The sequence below is a fragment of the Callithrix jacchus genome, chromosome 3 (assembly GCF_049354715.1).
Source record: "Callithrix jacchus isolate 240 chromosome 3, calJac240_pri, whole genome shotgun sequence".
Classification (NCBI taxonomy): Eukaryota; Metazoa; Chordata; class Mammalia; order Primates; family Cebidae; genus Callithrix; species Callithrix jacchus.
The window spans coordinates 145603093-145629801 of record NC_133504.1 but is presented as its reverse complement, the minus strand read 5'-3'; the positions used below and the strand labels follow the sequence as shown (position 1 = coordinate 145629801).

Below are 26709 nucleotides of genomic sequence, written 5' to 3'. Positions count from 1 at the left end.
GGAACAGAACAGTTCCACAAACACACTAAGTCCCCTTTCACCCCAGGGCCTTTGCACATGCTGTTCCCTCTGCATTGGATGGGCTCTCTCTGCCCATCATTGCTCACATTCCTGCCCTCGGCCAAGTGGAAGCTTTCCCCAATCTCCACCCTCTCCAGGAAAAAACAAAAAACTGTATACAGGTCTATACTCTTGCCACCAAGGTTGCCTCTACCCACAATATGGTCTCTTTTTAAACCAACTTCTAGGGTAAATGCTATCCTTCTTATCTTCAACAACAAACACTTACTAGAAACTATTAAATTACAAGGAAGTAGTTTCAAAGATTTCTAAGAATTCCTTAGCCCAGCAGTTCATAGCGTAAAAGGAGAAATACAACTCAGGCTACATAAATTCTGATGTCAAATGCAGTTCTTTAAAAAAAAAAAAAAATGCAAGAAGTTACATACATTTCAAATTAAGACAATTTTTTTTCAAGATAGGCAGGTAGGAGAAGAGGGGTGGGTAGAAGCACTATGTTTATTTCAACTACAATGCCATTTCCCAAATATTCTAGGAATCGTTCTTTATGTAATTGCCTTCAGTTCCTATGGAACAGTCTTGAATATGTTCAGTGGAAAAACAGCTAAATAAAACTTTGCTTAAAACCTGACTTTTTGATGTCACTAAAAATTGCTGAGAGCCAAGTCTTCTGACTAAATTAAACTAAGTAATGCCATTTCTGAACAACATGCTGATTTTCATACAGCCTTTGTCTCATCATAATACAAATAATCAAGCGAATAAAGCACAACTAGCATAGCCAGATCGAAGAGTGTTTTTCAAGGTCTGGAATATGTTTATTGTTTCTACTCTTAAGTTGCAGGAGGACCAAATCTTTGATTAAACTCCCCTCTTCATTTAGCAGTAATTACTCTATAAAAAGCTCTGCATGCCTAACAACGGTTTTAATACAGAATAATAAAACATTAAACTAGAAGAGGAGGAAATGAGAGAGATGGTAAACAGTAATTCATCCTAGTGAACCGTGCTACAATAATGTCTTTGGTGGGGAGGGACACCTTCAGCTCCTAATGATAACCATGAGAATGAGAGTAGGAGAATAGGCTATAATGATTTTTAAGTTTGTGGACTCTTACATGAAATCATTGAGTAGTCATGATATAGCTGGCATTTTATAGTATATAATATAGGACAGCATTTCTTCCCTATTATCTCTTCCTCTCACCATAGATATATTAAATCTTTATGTCTTGATCAACTGAATGCAATGTGTGATTATGTATTAGATTCTGGACTTGGGGCTGGAGGGGCAGGAGGGTGAGAAATAGCTATAAAGACATCAGTGAAGAATAAATGAAATGGGACTGGGGGCTCTGGATCTCCGGATTTGTTAATAATATGTCAATGTTAAATGTCTTGATTTGTATCACTTTAGTGAAGTTATAAAACAGAATGTCTCAGGGTACAGATGGAGGGAATGTTAGTATTCCCCTATTCCGTCTTAAACAGATTTCAGCTTCCTAGAGAAAAAAACAGTGAATATCATTAAAGGAAGGTAAACAATTTGCCAAATTAAAGGAGTAAGTAGGACCCTGGCATCATGGCCTCTTGAAGTGATTAATGACAAGAAAGGTCAGATCCAGGAGAGCAGAATAAAAACACAGATATGAATCAGAAATGAGAGAAGAGAGACAATAAGAAAGGAAATTGAGACACAAAGAAGGAAGTTGATACCACCTAATTTCAGAAACAAAGAAACTCAAGTGTCTAAGAACATGAGTTTTCAAGGCAAAATATAGTTGAGAATTTCCAGAGCCAGAATAATCCCACCACATACTAACTGCTGTATGGAGTATTTAAGAGTCATGCCACTTTTTTTGCTGTTGTTGTTATGTAGATGAGGGCTTGCTATGTTGCCTAGGCTGGTCTCAAATTCCTGGCCTTGCCTCCTTGTGTGCTAGAACCACACGCCTGAGCCACCGCACCTCCCAGAGTCATAGCACCTTTTACAACCTGGTGGACTGCCTGGGAATCTCTAACATTTAATGCAGATGCTTCCAATTGCCCAGTAGTACAAGGAGTTATTCTTTTCCCACTCAATACCAACTTCCCAGAACCCTAGGAAGTACTGAAAGATACAAACCTTCAGGTAAATATTAGAAGGGCCCAATAAACTCATAGTTTCCACTTGGGGAACCCCCTAATAAACAAATATAACTAAGGCAGAAACATCAGATAATCTCAGAACCTCAAGTGGCTCTTACCCCTGTATCACTAAGTCTCCAGGTCCCAGGACTGGTCAAGAAAACAACCAATATGACCCAGGAGAGCCTATACAAATGAGAGATTTCCCAGGCTGTTTAAGAGACTAACACCATCACACTTGTAACTGACTGCCTGCCTCCACCACCATGTTTGTTAACCTAGGTAAAATATTAAAGTTTCAAGCATCTTATAACAGGGGAACATTCAATTTCAGTACAACCACATTAAATAAGAGAGGCACCTGTGGCATTTTGGGAGGGCACTGAACTTAAGAGTCAGAATATCAAGGTTCAAAATCTAATTCTTCTACCTATTAGCAGTGTGACAACCTTTCCAGTTGTCATGATTCACAACATACATAAATGCTAAATTTATCCTAGAGATGGGGAGACCTCAATCCTAAATACCTTAGGATATCCTAGAGATGGGGAGACCTCAATCCCAAAGGTATTTAGGATTGAGGTCTCCCCATCTCTAGGATATCCAGTGAATCCAGCCATGCATCATGATCTGAGTACGCACTCTGCCTTGATCCACAGAAACACAAAGACGGATATGTGATATAGCTAGCCTAGAGTTAGAACCTGTACACTGCCATTTTATAAAGACCAAAACTGTTTCCATTCTCCTCACAATGAATGCTAACCTTGGCTTCTGTAAACTGCTGAGTTAACAGGTAAAGCTACATGCCTTCTCTTATGTGTAACTATCAGAATTGCTGGCCTTTGTTTACCGGTACTTACCAGAGTAAGCACCCCCAGATAATTCCATCCTGGCACCAAGCAACTGAAAAATCCGTGGACCCCACACATGTCCAAATAATGTATAAACTAATGCTTATCTTAACTTCTGTAAACCACTTAAATGGCAATTGGAATGACAAAAGTCCCCTGGCCCTTGGAATGTCCAGAACCCCCCTCAACCTTGTCTCAGCCTAGGAGGTGATTGACAGCTTTCATTCCCATCTCCACTCCTCACCCCCACTCCCAAGGTGGTTTTGCGGGTATAAAAAGGTCTTGTCACCCTTCTTTCTCCGCCATGGGTTGGAGAGACGTGAGTCCTCCGTGGTCGCCGGCAATAAACCCTGCAATTTGGCATACTTTTGTCCTAGTGTTGACTTTCTGTGCTCGGTCCGATACAACAGATAAGCTATGAATGTTGCCCTCAAAGAGAATGATATGGTTTGGATATTTGTCCCCTCCAAATCTCATGCTGAAATATAATCCCCCCCATTGGAAATGGACCTGGTGGGAGGTGGTTTGGGTCATGGGGGGCAGATCCCTCATGAATGGCTTGGTGGCCTCCTAGAGGATAATGAGTGAGATCTCACTCTGAGTTCCTGTGAGATCTGGTTGTTTTAAAATAGTATGGCATCTCTCTTGCTTTCTCTCATCATGTGATACACCAGGTCTCCTTTGCCTTTCACCATGATTATAAGTTTCCTAGGGCCCCATCAGAAGCAGATGCCAGCACCATGCTGTTTGTACAGCCTGCATGACTGTGAGCTAAGCAAACCTCTTTTCTTTATAAATTACCCAGCCTCAAGTATTTCTTTACAGCAATACAAATGGACTAGCACACAGCTAAAAAGAAAAGAAAAATATTTCTCCTATATTCTTTCAGCACTTCTGACACCAAATATGTGGTGGGGGGTGGTGTTTCCACACCAGCCAATTCTCCAACTCTTGGCACACACCAATTGAGTATCCTACAATTTAATTCGATTCCGACATTAACTGCTCAGAATTAAGACAGACCCCACACGCTAAAGGATCACTCCCACAATACTGCCCTCTGCTTCAGATGTCAATCACAAGTAGTGGATCCTGTCTGACTTGGCTACCTATGGAGGTTCCCATAACCCCCTCCTTGGGTTCAAGAATTTGCTGGAACAGCTCACAGAATCCAGCTAAATTACTACTGCCAACTTATTAAGGATATTTTAAAGGATACAAATGAACAACAAGATAAAGAGATACACAGGGTGACATCCAGAAGGGTCCCAAGCACAGGAGCTTCTGTCTCCATGGAATTTGGGACGTACCGTCGATATGGTTTGGCTGTATCCACACCCAAATATCATCTTGAATTGTAGTTCCCATAATCCCTAACATGTTGTCAAAGGGAGCCAGTGATAGGTAAATGAATCCTGGGGGAAGTTACCCCCATGCTGCTGTTCTCTGATAGTGGGTGAGTTCTCACAAGCTCTAATGGTTTTGTAAGGGGCTTTTTCCCCTTTGCTCAGCACTTCTCCTTGCCGCCACCATGTGAAGAGGGATGCGTTTGCTTTCCCTTCTACCGCGATTGTAAGTTTCCTGAGGCCTCCCCAGCTATGCTGAACTGTGAGTCAATTAAACTTCTTTTCTTTGTAAATCACCCAGTCTCCGGTATGTCTTTATTAGCAGCGTGAGAACCGACTAATCCAACCATCCTCTAGCACATGCACACATTCTTGTTCACTAACCTGGAAGTGCTATGAACTCCTTCAGTTAGGGTTTTTATGGAGGCTTCACTACATAGGCATGATTGATTAAATCATTGGCCATAAATGATTATTAGCTCAACCTCCAGTGCTTCTGCCCTCCCTAGAGGTTGGAGAGTGGGGCTGAAAGTTCCAACCCTCTAAATATGTGGTTGGCTCCCCTGGCAACCAGATCCCCCATCCTTAAGTCACCTATTACTTTCCAAAAGTCACCTCATTAATATAAACATAGCTATGGCTGAAAGGGGCTTGCCAAAATGTGTATTTCTGTGTTATACTATCACAAGAGCTTAACATCCAGTGGGTAACACAGATATGCAAATAGGCAGGCAAGATACCATAATAAAAATGTGTACAGAGCACAAAGGGGAGCGGGATTCATTCTAATTTTGGCAGGAGGGAGACAGAAAAGGCTTCTGAGAAGATGGGGATTGAACTACATTAGAAAAGACAAGAAGGTATTCCCCAGGCACTCAATAAATTTTTGATAGATAAAATAGATGGTGAGTGGATAGATGGATCCTGGCAGGCAGGCCTAGGAGTATGTCACGCCAAATAGATTGAAGAGTACTAGCAAAGGCACGATGTGAAAGGGCAACTGTAAATAGGAGACATAGCTAGTAGGGGAAAAGAGGAGAGGAAGAAAAAAACACATCAAGTACTTTGTATTCTAAACGAAGGAACTTTAACTTGATCCTAGAAAGGCTATGGGTTTTGCAGATGAAAGATGAAGATCCAGGTACTGAATCAGGTGGGGGCAGTAATCCACCTAAAACTGGGGTTTGGTGCTGCAATAAGCCTGTAGTAGAGAGAATCCACCAATACAATGCTTAATTTTATGTGTCAACTTGAATGGGCCTTGGAGTGCCCAGATTAAACACTGCTTCTGAGTGTGTCTGTGAAAGTGTTTCTCAGTGAGATCAGCACTTGAATCTGTAGACTCAGGAAGCAAACTGACTTCCCCAGTGTGAGCAAGCATCATCCAACCCCGAATGGAACCAAAAGTAAAGGAAAGAGGAATTTATCCCTATTTTCCTGACTACTTGGGCTGAAACATCCCATCCCATCATCTCCTGTCCTCAAACTGAGATTCACAGCATTGGCTGTCATGGTTCTCAGGCCTTCAGAGTCAGACTAAACTACATCACCAGCTTTTCTGGGTCTCCAGCCTGCAGAGAACAGACTGTGGAACTTCTCAGCCTCCACAATTGTGTGAGCCAGTTCTTCACAATATATCCCCTTTTATGTACATACACACACACATGCATATACGTACATATACATTATATCATATGTATATATCCTATAGATATCCTATTGGTTTGGTTTCTCTGAAGAACCCTGACCAATACAACAGGACTTGGTAACAGATCAGATGTGTGTTGTGGTTGAAATGCTGATAAAAAGGAGGAGCTAAGGGTGTGAAAAGATATTATGTGTCAATTATAAATTTAAACATTAGGCCTGGCGCAGTGGCTCACGCCTATAATCCCAGCACTTTGGGAGGCCGAGAGGTAGATCACAAGGTCAAGAGATCGAGACCATCCTGGTCAACATGGTGAAACCCCTTCTCTATTAAAATTACAAAAATTAGCTGGGCATGGTGGCACATGCCTGTAGTCCCAGCTACTCGGGAGGCTGAGGCAGGAGAATTGCTTGAACCCAGGAGACGGAGGTTGCGGTGAGCCAAGATCGCGCATTGCACTCCAGCCTGGGTAACAAGAGCAAAACTCAGTCTCAAAAAAAAATTAATTTTAAGAAAATATAAAGACAATATATATGCAAAAAACATTTAAACTATAGATTGTAGAAAATTATTCTATAAAGTCCAATGAGAAACTGGTAGATCCAAGACAAAAACCCTCTTTCGATTTTTTTTCAAATTTTTGTTGGAATCTCAAGATTATTTCAATGATAGGCTTTCAAGAAATACACCTGCAATTTCTTGAAGGTGTACACAATCTCTTGTAGACTACATGTTGTGCAAGTTTTTCATCTTTCTAAAGCCTTAGTTCCGCATTTTGAAACTAAGTCCAACAAGACTTAATATAGAATTGTTTTGAGAAATAAAGGAAATAATGCACGTAAAGTACTTAGCGCAGTGATTAACTTGCAGTTAGCGTTCAACAGGTTGTATCGTTTTTACTACTAATGTGCAGAAAAGAGTTAACACAGCAGGCTTGAGGCTGCTGTCCCAAGAAAGACCTGTTTACAAGGTTGGTCCTTGTCTGGCATCTGGGAATTTGGACTTTGGGAGAATCTCACTATTCCCAACACTGATGAGGTGGCTCACGCTACCTAAACCGTACAAGCAATGTAGTTCATGCTGAAGACCTGCTTTCCGTCTGGAGTCTGGAACTTTGGTACACTAGGCATAGGAGACCCATGTGAGCAGCCTCCAACAAAAACTTTGGGCAGAGTCTCTAACAGCACATTTCATAATTACCACAATTTAATGCTGCAGGAATTATGTACATCCTCTGGGGCTCTACCGGGATAAGATTCTTGGAAGCTTACGCCTGCCCCACACGCCTTTTCCCTTTGCTGATTTCGTTTTGAATCTTTTTGCTGTAATAAATCATAGCTGTGAGTATGACTCAATGCTGAGTCCTGTGAGTCGTCATAGTGAATCAGTGAACGTGTAGGTGGAGTTGGGATCCCTGGCACGAGCTTCCCCATTCCTTCAACGTTGTAAGTTATCTGCCAGCTTCCATACTGGGGCAGTGTAACAGACAACAAGCCAACCAAATTAAGAGTTCCAAAGTCCAACTCCAAAAATTCCTGATTTCTTCACTAAGAATAGTTGCAAATTAATTTTTTTAATTCAATATTTCAACCTATAGAAATCTATTCCTCATGTTTCTTACCATTATTTGTAGATCTTTTTCCTGATACTACAATTTTTTAATTCAATATCTCAACCTATAGAAATCTATTCCTCATGTTTCTTACCATTATTTGTAGATCTTTTTCCTGACCAAACTCCAGCGCTGCTCCTCCCTGGCTCCCATCTCATTATCTCATGGAGCTTCCACTACATCAGTTGGTCTGTCCCGTGTCATTTAGCCTCCTGACTAGAAAGCAACGTCACTTATGAAACCTCCAGTGTCCTTTGCTCTGTGTTATTTTGGATAGGATTAAATAATATAAACTGCCAGGAATACCTTTTTTCAGTTCACTAGAATATGCAGAATTAACTAACTACCATAAGTGAATTAACACACTAGCATAGAGAAAGGAAGACAAACTAAAGAATGACCCACAGCGGAAATTGAAATACAAGTTTTACAAAATTAGACTGTGAGAAAATTGAGGAAATGGTCTGACTGAATTTCTTGTCATCTAGAATAGGATTTCTCAGCATATTTCAAAAAAAGCACAGTAAGGTTTACTACATAATAGGAAGAATTTCAAAAAAAGCTTGCTGTCATCATGTTGAAGAATAAGGAGAAGAGAGATATCTTCTGTCTGACATTATGAACTGAGAGTTTTAACAGAACAGTAGTGGCACTTGGTGGCCACACATAAACTACAAACATGGCACTAGATCAATCAACAGCCTCCTCATTGTTTTGCTATTAAAAACAGGAGAACTATGAACAATGAAAATAAATATCTCTAGGGCTATTTATTTTATTCCCAAATGGCTGCTGTGGCTCTAATTTACTTCTAGAGTCATATTTTTTAACAAAATATTGTTTTTAAAAACTTGTTGATTTGCACAGATTACTCCTGTCACATCCTTTTTCCTTTCTTTCCTTCTTTCCTTTTATAGATGGACTCTTGCTCTATTGCCCAGGTTGAAGTGCAGTGGCACAGTCTCAGCCCACTGCAACCTCTGTCTCAGGTTCAAGCAATTCTCCTGCCTCAGCCTCCTGAGTAGCTGGGATTACAGGCACATGCCACCATCATGCCCAACTAATTTTTTTGTATGTTTAGTAGAGGTGGGGTTTCACTATGTTGGCCAGGCTGGTCTTGAACTCCTGACCTCAAGTGATCCACCCACCTGGGTCTCCCAAAGTGCTAGAATTACAGGCATCAGCCACCTCGCCCAGCCCTCACATCCTTTTTTGAATCACAGCTTTCAGGGATAAGGAGATGGAAACGAGAAGATTCATCCACAGCAAACATTGAACTGAGCACATTAGCACAAACAAGAAGAAACACAGCAACAAGGTGTTGCTGGCCATGCCTAGAAGCCAGGAAGACAGTTGTTAGGGAATATTGCTTAGCACTGTCAAAAGTTTTATTATTTTAAGAAGCCTGATTCTTTTTTTTTTTTTTCTTTTGCTATTGACAATTATTTAACAAATCTGTGACCACGTTTCAAGCCATAGGTCACAAGCACGCCAGTGAATGTTGGTCCATGAGACAAGAAACCACAAGGGATGAAAATGGCCAGCTCATCAGGGGAGTGGGGGTGAAGGCAGGAATAAGTATCAGACTAGGCTCTCTGGGCCCAACAGCAGCAACCGGAAAGGAGGTGAGCTCTGCCAGGACGTGTTAAAGGCTGGGTTTTTCTGTGCCATGACCACCTCCTCATTCTGTCCTTTCTGGTTCTCAGGATAGCTGAGACTGTTCCAGGGCAAGATGGTGAGCCAGGTTCAGAAGGAAGAGGGATGCCTTTTTGGTCTCTTTCTCTATAAGCTAAAGCAAAAGGGGTACTTTAAACTTGATATGTTTATATTCTTCAAAGTGAGTTCGCAATTGCAGTGGATTTCGGTGGAATCTGCCCATACTGTGAAGCAAACAATGCCAGTTTCTGAGACTTTTTTGATTAGTAAAAAAATCACATTTTACCACTTTCACTTATTTTGTTAGACTTTCTGCAGTGGACCCTTAAACAACATCGGCTTGAACTGCGTGGGTCCATTTATAGAGGGATTTTTCTCTCAGTAAAAGTCACAAAGTGTGCCTCCCTCTCCTGCTTCCCCATCTACCTCCTCCACCTCTTCCGCCTCTGCCACCCCTAAGACAGCAAAACCAACCCCTCCTCTTCCTCCTCTCAGCCTATTCAACGTGAAGACAACAAGGAACAAGACCTGTATGATGATCTACTTCCCTTTAATAAATAGTAAACTTTCTCTTTTGTATGAGTATCAACAATATTTTGTTTTCTCTAGCTTACTTTATTGTAAGAATACAGTGTATACTATATATAACAAACCAAATATATGGTAATATACTGTCTATGTCATCAGTAAGACTTCAAGTCAACAGAAGGCTATTAGTAGTTAAGTTTGGGGGGAGTCAAAAGTTACATGCAGATTTTTGACTGCACAAGGGTAGGTGTCCCTAACCCTGCATTGTTCAAAGGTCAACTGTATATTAAAATCAAATTATAACAAATTATTACCATACAACAAAAATGTGTTAATATTTCCTTTAAAGTTTGTTTTAGATTTCAAAATAATTCATATTTCTGCTAACAGTCCTTGTCTAAAACACTTTTTAATTTTTTGGTTTAAAAAGGAAATATAGCACATATACCATATGTTACATAATATTCCTGGCAGGGACTAGGGCAGCTCCACATAATTAAATACATTAATATTTCTGTACACATACACACATACAGATACAAAAACACACACAGGTTTTGCAAATAAGAATTTTGAGGTTTTGGTTTTCAGCATTTTGGGGACTTAAGGATAAAGGAGTATGGTCCTTATTTACATGAACCTGCAGAATACCACAGGTCACAATGGGGAGCCACAGCAGAAATAAAGAGCTGAGGACCATTATGAGATACAATGCCATTCTATGTAAATTGGGGGAAACCAAACCACAGAGAAATCAGTGGGAGGAAAAAAAATATAACTACATCAACTTCTGAGGAAGATACTCTAGAAAATAAAAAGCAGAATTACAACTAAACCAGGGCCAGGTGTGGGGGCTCATGCCTGTGATCTTACCAGTTTAGGAGACCCAGGAGGATAGATCACTTGAGATCAGGGGTTCAAGACCAGCCTGGCCAATATGGTAAAACCCCATCTCTACTAAAAATACAAAAATGAACAGGGAGTGTTGGCATGCACCTGTAATCCCAGCTACTCGGGAGGCTGAAACAGGAGAACTGCTTGAACCCGGGAGGTGGAGGTTGCTGTGAGCCAAGATTGTGCCACTGTACTCCAGCCTGGGCAACAGAGCAAAGCTCTGTCTCAAAAAAAAAAAAAAAAAAAAAAACCACTAAACCAGGATCACCAATAGTACACTGAAACCAACTGCATAACAGCATATGGTTAACCAAGGGCAACCCAGTTCCCAGTCAGTCCCTGGATCCCAAGGATATTTCTAGCAGAGATGTCAGTACATGGCAGTACTAGCAAATGTCATACCCAACATGTCAGGAGCCAAAGAGCCAGAGGTGACCACACATTCACAGATTTCATTCTAGCAGTGGAAGGAGAAGCTAAAGCCACTAATAAGCCAGATATGTGCTAACCACACATTCACCCCTGCCACGTTTGTTAGTGAGCTGCTTCTCCCTGCTGCCATCAAGGGAACTTTGTAGTAGCTGCTTATCACACACACACATACACACAAAAAGAATGTTTAAAAACTGCTTTAGGGCCAGGCGCGGTGGCTCACGCCTGTAATCCCAGCACTTTGGGAGGCCGAGGCGGGTGGATCACAAGGTCAAGAGATCGAGACCATCCTGGTCAACATGGTGAAACACCGTCTCTACTAAAAATACAAAAAAAATTAGCTGGGCATGGTGGCACATGCCTGCAATCCCAGCTACTCAGGAGGCTGAGGCAGGAGAATTGCCTGAACCCAGGAGGCAGAGGTTGCGGTGAGCCAAGATCGCGCCATTGCACTCCAGCCTGGGTAACAAGAGCGAAACTCTGTCTTGAAAATAAAATAAAATAAAAATAAAAACTCTGCTTTAGGTCAACTTTGATAACCTGTTGTGTCCACCAAATAACTAACCAGTTTTAAGTAACTTCTACTTAATAATGAAGATTTATTCATATAAAGCAATGAACATGGATACAATTTATACTTGCTAAAGACTTCGATACATAATAGGTAGTTTACAGGAGAGAGCCATGTATATAATACACCTTATGAATTCCATGAAGATCTAAAAGTAATGTCATCTGATAGATTAATTCAGTAGCTTAATTATACTAAACCTATAATTAACAGATTTGTTAATAATTTCTATCCATATTCTAAACTTCATCTTTCACATCCAAATGATAATAAATCATTACTTCATTAACCCAAAGCATTTTCAATAAGATTGGAGAGGGAGGCAGTATTACAAACTAGTTATCAACACAGAAAGCAGCAAAGTAAATTGTGATGGTCTCCTACCTCTGCTCGACCCTCATAGTAGGTTAGCATGGATTTTGTAAGTACGAAAAGTCGCTCTTTGTAGTTTAAGGGTGATGTCTTCTTTTTCTGCTGTGACCTTTTAATAAGAATTTCCTCCAAAATAGTGTTAAAACTCATCTCGATCTTCTGATGACTCCTTCTCTTGCCACTGAAGATCCCGGTATTCTACAGTGAAAAAAGTTAAAATGGGACAGTTTCATTTTCTATAGATGTTGCCTTTCAAATTACCAAAATCAGCTTCACCCTCACCCCTACTGTAGCAGACGAGTGTTGATCTCTGTGCCCAAATTGAGAATGCCTGGGGCACAAGAATTCAACTTCCTCACCTTTTCCAGTCTCCATCCTGTTCTTTCATGTCTCATCATTTCATGAGAAAGTCTAATCAAGGTTCTTCATAATGATGATTCATTCCTATGTACCTCTCACCCCCGCTTAACTGTCTGGTGCATTCCTACTATTTGATCGCAGGGAACAAATATCTCAGATGGAAAAGCACATTTTGTCACCTGTGTGGCTGATTTATACTGATATTTGAATTGCTTCAGGATCTTGGTACACAAAACAGATGACCTTACAGATGATGCAGACTCATGAACAAAATGAATTAGCAAGGTGGTGGGTATAATTCATACTCCAGCTCTGATAAGGGTGTCATCTCAATGAAGCATCTTCGTTACCAGTGCCAAAGGGATGTTCTCTAGTGTCTACACAACCATGCTCCAGAGTTTTCTTCCCTATGGCTCCTGTCTCTATTACAAGAGAAATGGAAACCCACCGGCCATAGCTAACCTGCTCAGGGAAGAGTCCATCTGGATGAGGAAGTCCTCAGCCCTACAACTCCAGACTATCCATACCTAGTCTAAGCCTTTTCAAATTCAACGCAATTTAACTATCTGAAAACCCAAAGACACTCAAAAAAGGCCTGAAGATTTATATTTGAGACAAGTTGAATTAGCAACAGCCTCTCCTTCTTTTGCCTCCACAGTACCTTTAAAGAAATACAATCCTGTACGATCTGCACATGAACCCCAGAACCTAAAGTACAATTTAAAAAAAGAATTTCCATCTCAGAATTTTATATCTGACCAACCTAAGCTTCACAAGCAAAGGAGAAATAAAATCCTTTTCAGACAAACAAGGAAAAAAAAGGAAGAAGAAGAAGTAACTGGCCAGGCGCAGTGGCTCATGCCTGTTATCTCAGCACTTTGGGCAGGCCAGTTGAGGTGAGGAGTTCAAAACAGCCTGGCCAACACAGCAAAACCTCGTCTCTACTAAAAATGACAAAAATTAGCTGGGCATGGTGGCACACACCTGTAATCCTAACTACTTGGGAGTCTGAGGCAGGGGAATCACTTGAACCTGTGAGGCGGAGGCTAGAGGGAGCCACATTGTGCTACTGCACTCCAGCCTGGGTGACAGAGCAAGACTTCGTCTCAAAAATAAATAAATAAATAGGCCAGGTGCAGTGGTTCAGGCATGTAATCCCAGCACTTTGGAAGGCGGAGGTGGGTGGATCATGAGGTCAGGAGTTCAAGACCAGCCTGGCCAATATGGTGAAACCCCATCTCTACTAAAAATACAAAAAATCAGCTGGGTGTGGTGGCAGGTGCCTGTACTCCCAGCTACTGGGGAGGCTGAGCCAGGAGAATCACTTGAATCCTGGCTCAGCAGTTGCAGTGTGCCGAAATTGTGCCACTGCACTCCAACATGGGCAACAAGAGCAAAATTCTGTCTCTAAATAAATAAATAAATAAATAACTGCATATTAAAGGACAGAGGCAAGAAGAGTCACATGAACAGCATTAAATAGCTCTCTGACAGCATGGCTGGTGACTGGACAGGGTTAGCAACTGAGGAAATCTACCGTCTTCACATACAATTCAGCATCTGCAATGTACCCTTCAATTTCCTATTACGGGTTGGTCATCATCCAATCAGGCCCCTCCATTTTCTGTAAGGTTCCTTCACAACAGCTTCACTCTGAACATCAGTCCCTTCATTTATAAAGTATGGAAGGAAAGACCATAAGGTCAGTGTGAGGTTTGAATGAAATATGGGAAAGAACTGACTATGAAAACACTACACAAATGTTTATCATCATTTTTAATTCCACGGCTGTTTTCCTAGCTCAGGGCATTATGACCTTGCATCTGGACAATGAGAGTCACTCCCCAAGTAGTCTTCATTTCCTTAAGCTCTTGCCTCCTTTTATTCAAACTACCTATCCATCACTCCCATTGGATCAGTCTTCAAAGACTCAGCATCGCCATTTTACTCATCAGAAACCCTCAGTGCCTTCCTATCACCTAGAGAGTAAAGCCAAAATTCCTTAGTCTGACACTAGAGACTGTCCACATTCTGGCCACAGGCTATCATCCCATCTTTACTTCCACCACACTCCAATCAAAATAGTCTTCCAGCAGCCAACAAACATATGAAAAAAAGCTCATCATCTCTGGTCATTAGAGAAATGCAAATCAAAACCACAAGGAGATACCACTTCATTCCAGTTAGAATGGTGATCCTTAAAAAGTCAGGAAACAACAGATGCTGGAGAGGATGTGGAGAATAGAAAGCTTTTACACTATTGCTGAGAGTGTAAATTAGTTCAACCACTGTGGAAGACAGTGTGGCAATTCCTCAAGGATCTAGAACCAGAAATACCATTTGACCCAGAAAGCCCATTACTGGATGTATACCCAAAGGATTATAAATCATTCTACGATAAAGACACATGCACACATATGTTTATTGCAACACTGTTCACAATAGCAAAGACTTAGAACCAACCCAAATGCCCATCAATGATAGACTAGAAAAAGAAAATATGGCACATACATATTATGGAATACTATGTAGCCATAAAAAAGGATGAGTTCATGTTCTTTGCGGGGACATGGATGAATCTGGAAACCATCATTCTCAGCAAACTGACAAGAGAACAGAAAACCAAATACCACATGTTCTCACTCATAAGTGGGTGTTGAACAATGAGAAAACGTGAACACAGGGAGCGGAGCATCACACACTGGGGCCTGTCAGGGGGTGGCTAGGTGAGGGATAGCATTAGGAGAAATAAAAAAAAAAAGACTTCCAAATCTCCAGAGATTCCCCTCACAGCATTCATTTCCTGGTCTAGTGGACTCTCTGCCTTCCACCTATTAACACTATACCAGCTCAAAATTCATCTCCTTAATGCAGTCACCCTAAGCTGACTTCAATTAATTAAAAAGCTTCCAACTCCTGTGCCATAATTTCTACCACTCATCATATAACTAATCATATTCTGCTATGTCTACAGCAATTAATGTACACATTTTTAATTCTCATTTAACTGTTAAGGGATGGTTCTCAACCTTCAGTATATATTAGAATCACCTAAGGAATTTCATTTTAATACAGATGTCTAGGCTCCACTTCCAGATTTTTTTATTCATTTGGTCTGGGGTGGAGCCCTGGGCATCATGATTTCATGTACAGGTAGAATTGAGAGCCACTATCTTAAAGGAAGACACTGGGCTCCACATCTCTTCCTACCACTCATGGTGTCTATAGTAGCCTCTCAGTAACCAGCTGAATCACAGAACTCATTAACCCAATAGCCACCCTAAGCTGAGGAGTCACAGGAAAGCTCTTGCCCCTTTTGCATCTAAGTTGGTCTTCCCTACTCCATATTAAAATTTTGGCACTCCATCTGCTTTCCTAAGAAACCGTCAGAATGCAGATACCCTTCTTTGGAAATTGTCTTTTCATCTTTGTGCAACACATTTTCAAGGGTGAAAATGACTACTTATAAGTATGGATACTAGGGAAGAGCAAGCAATGCTCTCGTAAATGGGCCATGTGCAAACATGTAGTTTCCAACACAGTGAGCAATACCATTGTTAACAAATGGACGGCAGACTTTTGGAAGCCCCACTAGGATAAATGGGGTGGAACTTATATGCAGTCCTAGAAGCAAAAGGTCTCAACATCAGGGGCAGAAAAAAAAATCCATGTTGAATGTCCTGGGGAAAAAAATCTTACCTGTCTGGGCCTGGTGGCTCACACCTGTAATCCCAGCACTTTGGGAGGCCAAGGCAGGTGGATCACTTGAGGTCGGCTAGCCAACATGGTGAAACCCCGTCTCTATTAAAAATATAAAAACTAGCCGGGTAAGATGGTGGGTGCCTGTAGTCCCAGCTACTTGGGAGGCTGAGGCAGGACAATCATTTGACTTCAGGAGACAGAAGTTGCAAAAAGTCAAGATCATGCCATTGCACTCCAGTCTGAGTGACAGAGCGAGACTCTGTCTCAAAAACGAAAATAAAATCACCTTATCTGACTTATTTGTGCGATTACTAGAATTATACAGAATCATACCATTTAAGCTGAAAAGAATCTTAGTCACCATCTAATCTAGCTCCCTCAAGAAACTGAGGTTCAGAAAAGTCAAATGGCTTACTCAAGGTCACACAAGTCAAGACCAGAAAAAAGTCTCCTGGTTTCTATTCACGGGAGAAATAGAATTTCTATTAAGGGTAGCTCTCCCTACCCTTCTATCCCATACAATTAAAGTTCTCCACTGTTGTTATAATTCACTGGCCAATGGGAAGTCCTGGCCAAAGAAAACTACTAAAGTTCAGAGAGAGATAAATGAAGGAAAAGACTTCCAGCTAAAGATGGAGTGTTGGCTCCTTCCTGAAATTTCATTAAAAACAGTTACGTTGCTGTTGTTAAGGAACTGACCGTCAAGCAAATGGAAAGCAAGAAAGAAAACAACAGAATTTTGGAAACTAGAAAACAAATAAACATGTGGCAGGCCCTGCCAAGGGGAAGCCTGGAAACAACCCAATTACTTCTGCAAAACTTCCAAATGGCTCAAGAATCAGGAGAACATGGTGTCTCTAGAAGTGGTGACGAAGAAGGAATTAAAGCAAAAGAATTATTGGCAAATTTGCTTAAGAAACAAAGTCCCTGATCCTTTCCTCTTCCATGCCATAGATCTAGGTGACTAACCCTCCTCAAACCTGGGAGAAAACTAGAGGTTTATTTCTGAAGACCGTAAAACATAGGGTCTGTATCCTGGGAGAGACTAAGTATAGTTTCAGCTGGGAGTACACTGAAAAGGAGGCGCTTAAGTGAAACTGTATAAGTGTACATAACAATGATGAGGCCACTCAGCTCTTCTCCTACCTGGCTCCAGGACATCAGGACTGGACTAAGGGAAAAGTCTTGAGGACACAGACATAGAAGTATCCCCAAAGAAATGACACAGCCAGATTACCCCTAGAGTTAAGCCCACAGTCAACAAGGCCCAATACCATGCACAAAGCTTCCAAGTGACACTTTTTTCTTTTTTTTTTTTTTAAGATGAGGTCTGGCTATATTGTCCAGGCTCGACTCAAATTCCTGAGCACAAGCAAACCTCCTGCCTCAGCCTCCCCAAGTAGTTGAAACTACCGGTACACATGACCACGCCCAGCTCAAATGACTTTTTAAAGTCCCATTCTGATAAATGAGAGAAAGACAAGGATCACCAGACATTCGAGGAAAACTTCTAATATGAATCCAAGATCAAAGAACAAATGCAAAAAAAGCAAATTGGAAGAAAAAAAGTTGTAAAAAAAAAAAAAAAGAAAATGTTAAAAAATCAAATCAAAGAATTAAGGGAATATACATGCATGAAACAAGGTCACTAAACAGCCAAAATAAGAAACAGAGAACCAAAAAAAAGAGGAGCTATTAGAAATCAAAAACAAAATAGCAGAAATAAAAAAACTCAATAGAAAAGTCAGGACAAAAAGTTGAGGAAGTCTTTCAAAAAAACAAAGCAAAAACATAAAAAAATTAAGAAACAGAAAATATAACAAAATTCCAGAACTCACCCAGAAAGTTCAGTGTCTAAAAAACAGAAGTTCCAGAAAAAGAAAGCAAAGAAAACAGAGTGAGAAAACAATCAAAGAAACATTTTAGGAAAACTTCCCCAAACTTAAGGTTATTTTTAGACTGAAATACAATCAAATTAAGGCACCTCTTGTAAAATTTCACAACTATGGGGATTAGCAAAATATTCAGCAAGCTTAAATGTAAGTTTCATAGAAAGGATCGAAATTCAGAATGGTAATCATCTAGAGTAATGCCAGAGAGTAGAAGACAATGAAGAAAAACTCAGAAAGACAATGATTTCTAATCAAAACTTCTATACTCAGCCAAAGTGCCAATGAAGTAAGACATTTTTCAAATATCCGCAAGGCTTTAACAATTCTATCGCTTGTTCACCTTTCTCAAAAAGCTACTTGGGGATGTAGCCAAAATACCAAAACAAAGCAGGAAGCCAGAAAAGCAAAAACCACAAGAATTTAGAAAACAAGCATTCCAACATAAGAAAGAGGTAAAGGGACCCCTCCCCAATAGATGATGATGAAGGGAAATCCCAAAATGAATGACCCCGAGCAGCCGGCCGAGAGTACAACCAGTCCAAATTGGATCAAGTAAGGAGATGAAACTCTTCTTCTAGGAGACAAAACTTAATGTATGAGGAAAAGAGTTATAATAAGTTAGTAAAATTTAGCCAACTTTAAAAAATAAAATAATTTCAAGGGATAACAAGAAAAGGAAAAATAATCACAGGTATGCTACAGAGTTCTGCTACAAAAAACAACTACATCATAATGAGGTAAACAATAGTGATAATCTTACTACTAATATAAATATATTGGGAGTGAGAGCAGGAAGTGTGCTCCTGTGTGGGTGGGGGAGTACATTATGAAAGAGAGCTAGATCCTCCATGATAGTAGGAGGAGAAGGAGGAAAGGGTGGAGGAGGAGGAAGCCAATAAATAATACCCACAATTGAAATAGCAAGAAGTAGCAATGTAAAGGTACTTAGAGACTGTCAAGAGACAAAATGACAACAAATTTAGTAAAAATGACTTTTACTCACAGTTCATGAGTCAGGGCAGCCTCTATTCTGTAAAGTATGAGAGCTCCCGCTGGGCAATGGCAGAACAATAGATTTTGTAAGGTAGGAAAAAGGAAACAGAACAATAGTAAAAAAAAAAGCTGATTAGTAACATCAAGTTACCTCAGGTACTTTTTTTGGTAAAGATTAAAACAGAGGGGACTTCCATATTACACTGATACCATAGAGTGTAATCTCCTGTTTTCAGAAAAAAAAAAAAAAAAAAAGGTCTATTTGGGGATCTACCTGCTCCCTTAAAGCTTCAGTTTGATTATGCAGCATTTAGCATGAGTGACTCCATTTCTGTTTGGCCTGGGTTGTTGGGGTCTAGTGCAGGAGCTCAGTCTAAAACAATGGCTTACCGTAATTTTTGTTTAATAAGATACAATGGGATGAAAAACTTTGAAAAAATGAAAATGATTGCCTCTGAGAATCAGAATATCCCTGGAGAACAGCAGAGGAAAGGTGTATGTTCTACTCTTCTGCCCTAAACAATAAAACATAAAAGCCAGAGGAAGAAAATCCCATTTTCAATGAAATAAAAAGACAGCCTTCAATCCCAAACTACAAGCTATGAAACACCTGCTAAATGCTATGAAATCTGGACCAAAATGGGGGAGGAGGCTGAGGGCAGACTTTCCTAAAAGTAAACCGCATTGTCCTGAGTGGTCAATCTAATGACCTTTTGATAAGATCAGTGAAATCCAGAGGAATAAGCAGACCACAGGAGGATGGGGGAGTATCCCTATGGAATTGCTATTCACACAGAAAAATAACAAAAATCATTGTAATTATCATTATCAAGCTTTTATTACTTTGCAGTGTCCCAACCACTAAGCACTTTCAATGCATTAAATCACTTCATTCTCTCAACAACCTTCTGAAATATGTACTAATGCTGTCTACATTTTACAGGTCACAAAGTAAGAATAAGAGCCAGGTTTTAATTCAGCCAATACAATTGCAGGGCCTATACTATTAACCACACTATACAACTTCCATACTGGAAAGGAAGGTAGAACTGAAGGAAAAAGTTTAATGAGGTCCCACTTCCAGCCTCCTGGTTTAGGAGCTTGCTAAGTGCAATTGGATTCAATCTCCAGATTTCAATAGAGACAGCCTATGACTTTCAGGGCACCACTAAGAGCCACACCAAACTCTCAATACCAAAAGGGAAGAGAGGTGTCCTCTCCGAACGAGGAAATAATAGGTTTGATGCAAAAACAAAGATGAAACAAAACCTCAGAATTCCAGCTTTCTCTCTGAGCCATTGCTAACTAAGGATTATGAACATCTTTTTTAAATAAAATTCCTATTCCCTTTGCCTTGGTGACTAACTGCTAAAAGACTGAACATTTTAACACTAACATTCTGACATAGACAATGGAAACTGTCACTGTATCACCAGTGAGAAACCCAAACCACCAAATTTATACTATCTGTCCGGTGTTGCAGGTCTGAATATCTGACTAATAGTTTCACAATCCAACAATTTCAGCCAATAAATGTTAAAACCTTTTTCATCATGAAAGATTCTGCCTGAAAGCAAATAATTTTTATGGCTATGCCAATTGCCCTGATCTAATACATACATAGCATTGCATTTTACTTATCAAAACATCACTATGTACCCACAAATATGTACAATTATTACTTGTCAATTTAAATGGCCAGCCGCCATGACTCACACCTGTAATCCCAGCACTTTAGGAGGCTGAGATGGGCAGATTACTTGAGCCTAGAAGTTCAAGACCAGCCTGGCCAACATGTTGAAACCCTGTCTCTACTGATAAATACAAAAATTGGCCAGGCGTGGTGGCACACACCTGTAGTCCCAGCTACTAAGGAGGCTAAGGCATGAGAATAGCTTGAACCTGGGAAAGTTGCAGTGAGCCGAGATCATGCCACTGCACTCCAGCCTGGGTACTGGAGTGAGACTGTATCAAAAAAAAAAGAAAAGAAAGAAAATAATAATTTTTAAAAAAATAACTGATGACTAGAACAGCCTATCTTAGTCAATATCATTTTTCATAATATTTTAAGTAAAAAGAACAGAGGTGCTAAATGGGAAAGGAAATCAGAGATAGAAGAAAATAAAAGTGACTGTGAGTTACCAAATGATATAATGGAATGGACTATAGTAAGTAAGAAAAAAAGGTCCCAAATAACAGAGTTGAGAAAGGATGGACTATTTATAAAAGCAAACAAACAGTAATTAGAGGTGGTTAAAATTCTCATCTTATTAAATTAAGTCATATATTATGTGCCCTATTTTGCCAATATCCTGCAATATTTTACCTACAGAATTAGCAATATTATATATTAAATCTAATTCTGAATTCTATAATTCAACCTTATAGCAATATTATATAATAAATCTAATACAATATTATATAATTCACTAATTATGTGATGTCCTAATATTATTAAAAGTTAATTAAAGCCCTCAGTTTACTAACTTCTACATGAGAACTGGTGACCTTATTTCACATCTCATCACAGGTTTATGACAAAGTTACTGTTTGCAATTTCATCACAAGTTTATGACAAAGTTGCTATTTGTTTGCAATTTTAGGAAATTTAGTGCAAATAAACATCAAACTGACCTTAATCTGAGAAATCAGATGCTGTGGTGCCTGTCAACAGTATCAGGTTATAGTTCAATTCAAAACTACCAAGTGGGTAGCTGTTATATAAGAACAAATCTTACCACGTTCTCTTCTGCAATATATACGCTCAGCCTAAAGCCCCAATTTTCTTTTGTAAAAGGGGATTAAATAGCAGAAATATAACAAAAGAAAAAATACTAGGATGATTTCAATCAAAACAGAGTACATTCTAGGCTCCCCATTTCCATCATGAATTGGAGTTATTCCAGAATTAGGCAACATTTTAGTGCTCAAAAGGAAGTAACACTGTACACCTCTATCTTCCTGAGCTATTAAATAAAGCCACCCTGTAATAACTTGTATTTTCTTAAAGTCTTATATATTTCTCCTTTCAGTCAGTTGATATGCAGCAGGCCAGACAGTTTTGAGTATTCATCAGCTAACCTGTTGAAGCTAGACAAGGTGAGGAATCCTAGCACCAAGGTTAAAACCCTTATCTTTCACTACCAATAGCATCTAAAGAGAGGATAAGAGAAGTCCTCTTGAGACAAAAGTTACAAGGCCAGCTGATTTCTCATCTCTCCTGATACCATATGCTCTACCCCAGTCCACTACCATAGGTAGATGATTACAGCATTGGACTGCGGGACATGTGAACCTAGAAACAGACTAAGAGGTGCTGCCTAGGAATAGTTGTTTCTTACTGTCCGTATGCAGGTATAGGCACTGAATTAACTCCTTTAAGACAGGTTCGGCTCTCACACTGCAGGTCTTCCCTGTGGTCACTGGCTACAATTGGGAATGAGAGCCTCCACTCTCATAAGAAAGGAGATAAAAAGAGCAATGGATATAGAAAGGAGTTTTAGAAAAGATACTATGTGCAATACCTCCAAGAATCTAACACATTTATTTATTATACAGGAGATTCATAATTAAGTGGTTCTAGAGAGAAGCAAAAATTGTCAGATATTAAAATAGTCATTAACCAACTGACCACTTTGGCCCCAGTCAAATGTCCCTTCCACATTACTAGGTTTTGCTTCTTTGCTGTCATCATCTCTCACTGAATGAGAAAGGCAACAGTCAACAATAATTGCAAATAAGATATCAAATCTTCCAAAGATGAGGCATTTCAAGAAATGCTGTCAGAGAACCCCTCCAACCACACTCAATGCCACTGGGAGATAAGGATCTTAAAGTTAGCTAGTTTAAAAATTATAATAATGATAATAACACAATAGAGGTATCAAAATCAGACTAATTTTTATAATTAAAATATTAAGATATACTGTGGCAGACTGCTTCTTACCTCTCCCCCCACCCACAGCCCCCCACGTGCACCCCTACACACCAATTCATTTTCCCTTCCTTTCTGCACATAGGCTGGAATATATTTATATTCACATGTATTTATATATTTATATTCCCCAGCCTTCTTTGCAGCAGACTGTGGCCATATGACTAAGTTGATGCCAAAAGGATGCGTGATAGAAGTGATATGTACTCCTTCCAGGCCATTTTCAACTCAAAGACTAGCTACTTCCCCAGGATTTAGGGTACTTTCCAGCCTCCCACAAGGCAGACTCAACTTCCCTTATGCATCCCAGCATTACTTGGAAGAAACAAGATGGAACCTGATCCTGGAATGATGTCATGGAGCAGCGCGTAGACCAGCTCACTTACTCTGTGAGAGACAAGTATACCTCTACCTTATATTAGAAATTACATGGCCTCTTTGTTATTGTGGTTTAATCTTTATTCTAGGAAAAAACCCTTGCAAAAACTGGTAAAGCTTTCTAATGCTTTGGGGGGAAAAAAGGCTCGCTTTTGAATTGTGCTGACAAACTCACATGTAAAGGAAATCAAAATTTTAATCATACATTTTTGTCAGCAAAATGCTATCAAGAAAATACTAGATTCACTCTTTGTTCTGTGAATTAGTTATAATCTAAATAGTTCTAAATCTGAGCTAAACTATTATTATCATTTTATTTCTCAGGATAAAGTCTGAATCATATCAAGTTTTTTCTTTCTTTTTTTTTTTTTTGAGACGGAGTTTCGCTCTTGTTACCCAGGCTGGAGTGCAATGGCGCGATCTCGGCTCACCGCAACCTCCGCCTCCTGGGTTCAGGCGATTCTCCTGCCTCAGCCTCCTGAGTAGCTGGGATTACAGGCACGTGCCACCATGTCCAGCTAATTTTTTGTATTTTGAGTAGAGACGGGGTTTCAACATGTTGACCAGGATGGTCTCGATCTCTTGACCTCGTGATCCACCCGCCTCAGCCTCCCAAAGTGCTGGGATTACAAAGTATTTTCTTTTGCTATTTACTGTGAAATGTAACTGGATTCACTTTAACTGGCAAAATCTGACACCAATTCTCCTCTGATGAGGGAATTTCTTGAATAAAACAAATATTTCTCTATTTCTTGCTACTACCAAGGGAAACAGTAACAAGTGAAAATAAGACACACATAACAAATTTCTCAGCGGGTAAAGTGATTTTCAGTGCCTTTTACTAGAAGAAAGTATCAGAGTAAAGAATAAATTATATATAAAATAATCAAATACCAATATTTGTTCCTTGGCCACAGTATTCTAAATATTTTTAATAAGAAACATTCATCCATGTCTATAGATTCTTTTCTCAATGTTTTTAAAATAGGAATGAAGAATCCAAGTCATTTATGGATTCAATTTTTCTTTTTTTTTTTTTGAGATGGAGTCTTACTCTGTCGTCCAGCTGGAGTGCAGGGGCACGATCTCGGCTCACTGAAACCTCTGCCACCCGGGTTCAAGCAATTCCCCTGCCGCAGCCTCCCGAGTAGCTGGGAGTACAAGCATGTGCCACCACATCCAGCTAATTTTTTGTATTTTAGTAGAGACAGGGTTTCAACATGTTGGCCAGGCTGGTCTTGATCTTCCTGACATTGTTATCTGCCAACCTTGGCCTCCCAAAGGGCTGGGATTACAGGAGTGAGCCACCACACCCAGCCAAGTGAATTCAATTTTTTTTTTTTTTTTTTTTTTTAACAAATGGGAAGCTTCCTTTAACAACAACAACAAATTATGAACAAAATAGAGAGATTCAGGAGGGTCTGACATATATTTAGTCTTAAGAGACCTCTCAACTAAAATGTATGAGACAATTATGGCAACTTGCATACTAACTTAATATTGATGATATCAAGGTTCATTGGTAATATTTATTTGATGACATCAAGATTTGATTATATTAAGACAGTGTTAATTTGCTGTCTGATTTGCTGTGTGAGAGTGTGTGTGTGAGTGTGTGTGTGTGTGTGTGTGATGGTATGGTGATTATATTTTTCAGAGTTCTTATCTTTTAGAAATATACACTGAAAAATTCACAGATAAAATAATGTCTGTGGTTTGCTTCCTAATACGAAGGGTATGGGAGAGTACAGACAAAATAAAATTGTTCGTGAGTTGATAACTATCAAAGTTTAGTGATAAGTGCCAGGGGTTCTTTATATCATCCTATTTTTACTTACGTTTGCAATTTTCCACAATAAAAAGTGTTTAAAACATATTTATGGAAATAACATAGTTTTCCATGTCCCAGTCCTCAAACACTTCAGAGTTGGTAAGAAAAAAGAGAAAAGGGGAAAAGGAGGAAGAGAAAGGAGGGAGGGGGAAGAAAGTACCAAAGCAGACAAATAATGCAAGAAAAAGGTGGGTGGGCTCACCTTCCCCAAGGACCATCGTTACTGCCCTACCTACCTCAACACAAATACCTTCCAATGGTCCCAGTGATTCCTGTGGACAGTAGAGCTTTGTGCTAATGTAATCTGCACTACATCTTCTCAGACATAAAGGAATATGTGATTTCTAGCTGCCAAAAATAAAACCACAGTCTAATGTAACATTCGTCCTCATTATAACTCCTCTCTTCCCTCTATTTCCTTTCCTTTTCCCTGTTCAGTTTCATGAAAGCTGAAGTTTTTTTTTTTTCAACTCTACATCATGATAAAACGAAGATTCTCTACAGACCACCAAAGTACCAAAGCACAGTGGGCAGTCAGGCCAAGTGAGTATATTCAAACTGTAGACTTTTTATAAAAGAATCATTAGAAAGATCACCAAAGGTCAGTGTCATAACTGGAACAGCACAGCACACTAGATCATAAAGGCACATTTGACCAGAGAAATATCTGTCCTTATTCCTAAAGCTTGTGGAGCTCAGTTAACAAAGAATTTCAAAAACTGAGATGCCAGCTGGTATATACCTGATCTCTATCAGGAAAAAAGAAACTGTTAAAAACATTAATTCCATAGAAAACATTCTTATAGATGATTTGTAACAAATAAAAATTATAAACAATACTCAAAAAGTATCATGGACATATGTCATGATCTAACTACTGTTTGGAAAGTGTCTAATGACATTGTCATAGGTCCCATCTCTAATGAAGGAAATTGACAATGGACTTTTCTGTTCTTTGCTCTATTCATCATTGTCATTATCTATCCCAGTTATGATATGCAGTGCAGCTATTTTTTTTAAATACCTGTAAATTGATTGACACTCTTCTCATGGGTCTATGTCACCTCCCCTTGAACTGGAGTAGGCTTGTGACTCCTTTGACTAATACAGGACAGCAGAAATGCCTGAGGCTATGACATAAAAGCCAAGCAGCTCCTGCTTGATTCTTTTAGACATCTAGCTCTTTGAATATTCCCCTTCTTGGAATCCAGCCACTATACTGAGATACACCCATTGCGAGTAGAGAAATCACATACAGTTCTATTGCAGAATTCCTGCTGAGCTCAGCCTTCAAATCATCTCAGCCCAGAAACCAGACACACAAGTGAGAGACCTTCAGATGATTCCAGCCCCTTGTGGTTAAGTCACCCCCCTCCATGAAAGTTTTCCTAGACAAGAGGCTTGACATCCTCAAGGTGAACTAATTTTAACCTTCAGAATCCATAAGCATGATAAAATGGTTGTATCCCTTTACATCTTGGATGGTTTCTAACACAGCAAAAGTTTAACAGGACATTAATATAAGATAGCATTCTTGACCACCTCATTCTCATTTCAT

The 26709-nt window shown here is 39.7% G+C and overlaps 1 protein-coding gene across 4 annotated transcripts in view; it reads right to left on the bottom strand.

The window, feature by feature from the left end:
• TEC (tec protein tyrosine kinase) overlaps nt 1–26709 on the bottom strand; it is a 141759-nt gene that overhangs the window by 83372 nt on the left and 31678 nt on the right. For all 4 annotated transcript variants that reach the window (XR_004740932.3, XM_002806664.6, XM_054253368.2 and 1 more), the window contains exon 2: nt 12074–12259. Coding sequence is in view for 3 of the 4 variants with exons in the window: in XM_002806664.6 (XP_002806710.1) it covers nt 12074–12211 (138 nt within the window). In the remaining variant the exon portion in view is untranslated. The remainder of the gene's footprint in view (nt 1–12073; nt 12260–26709) is intronic.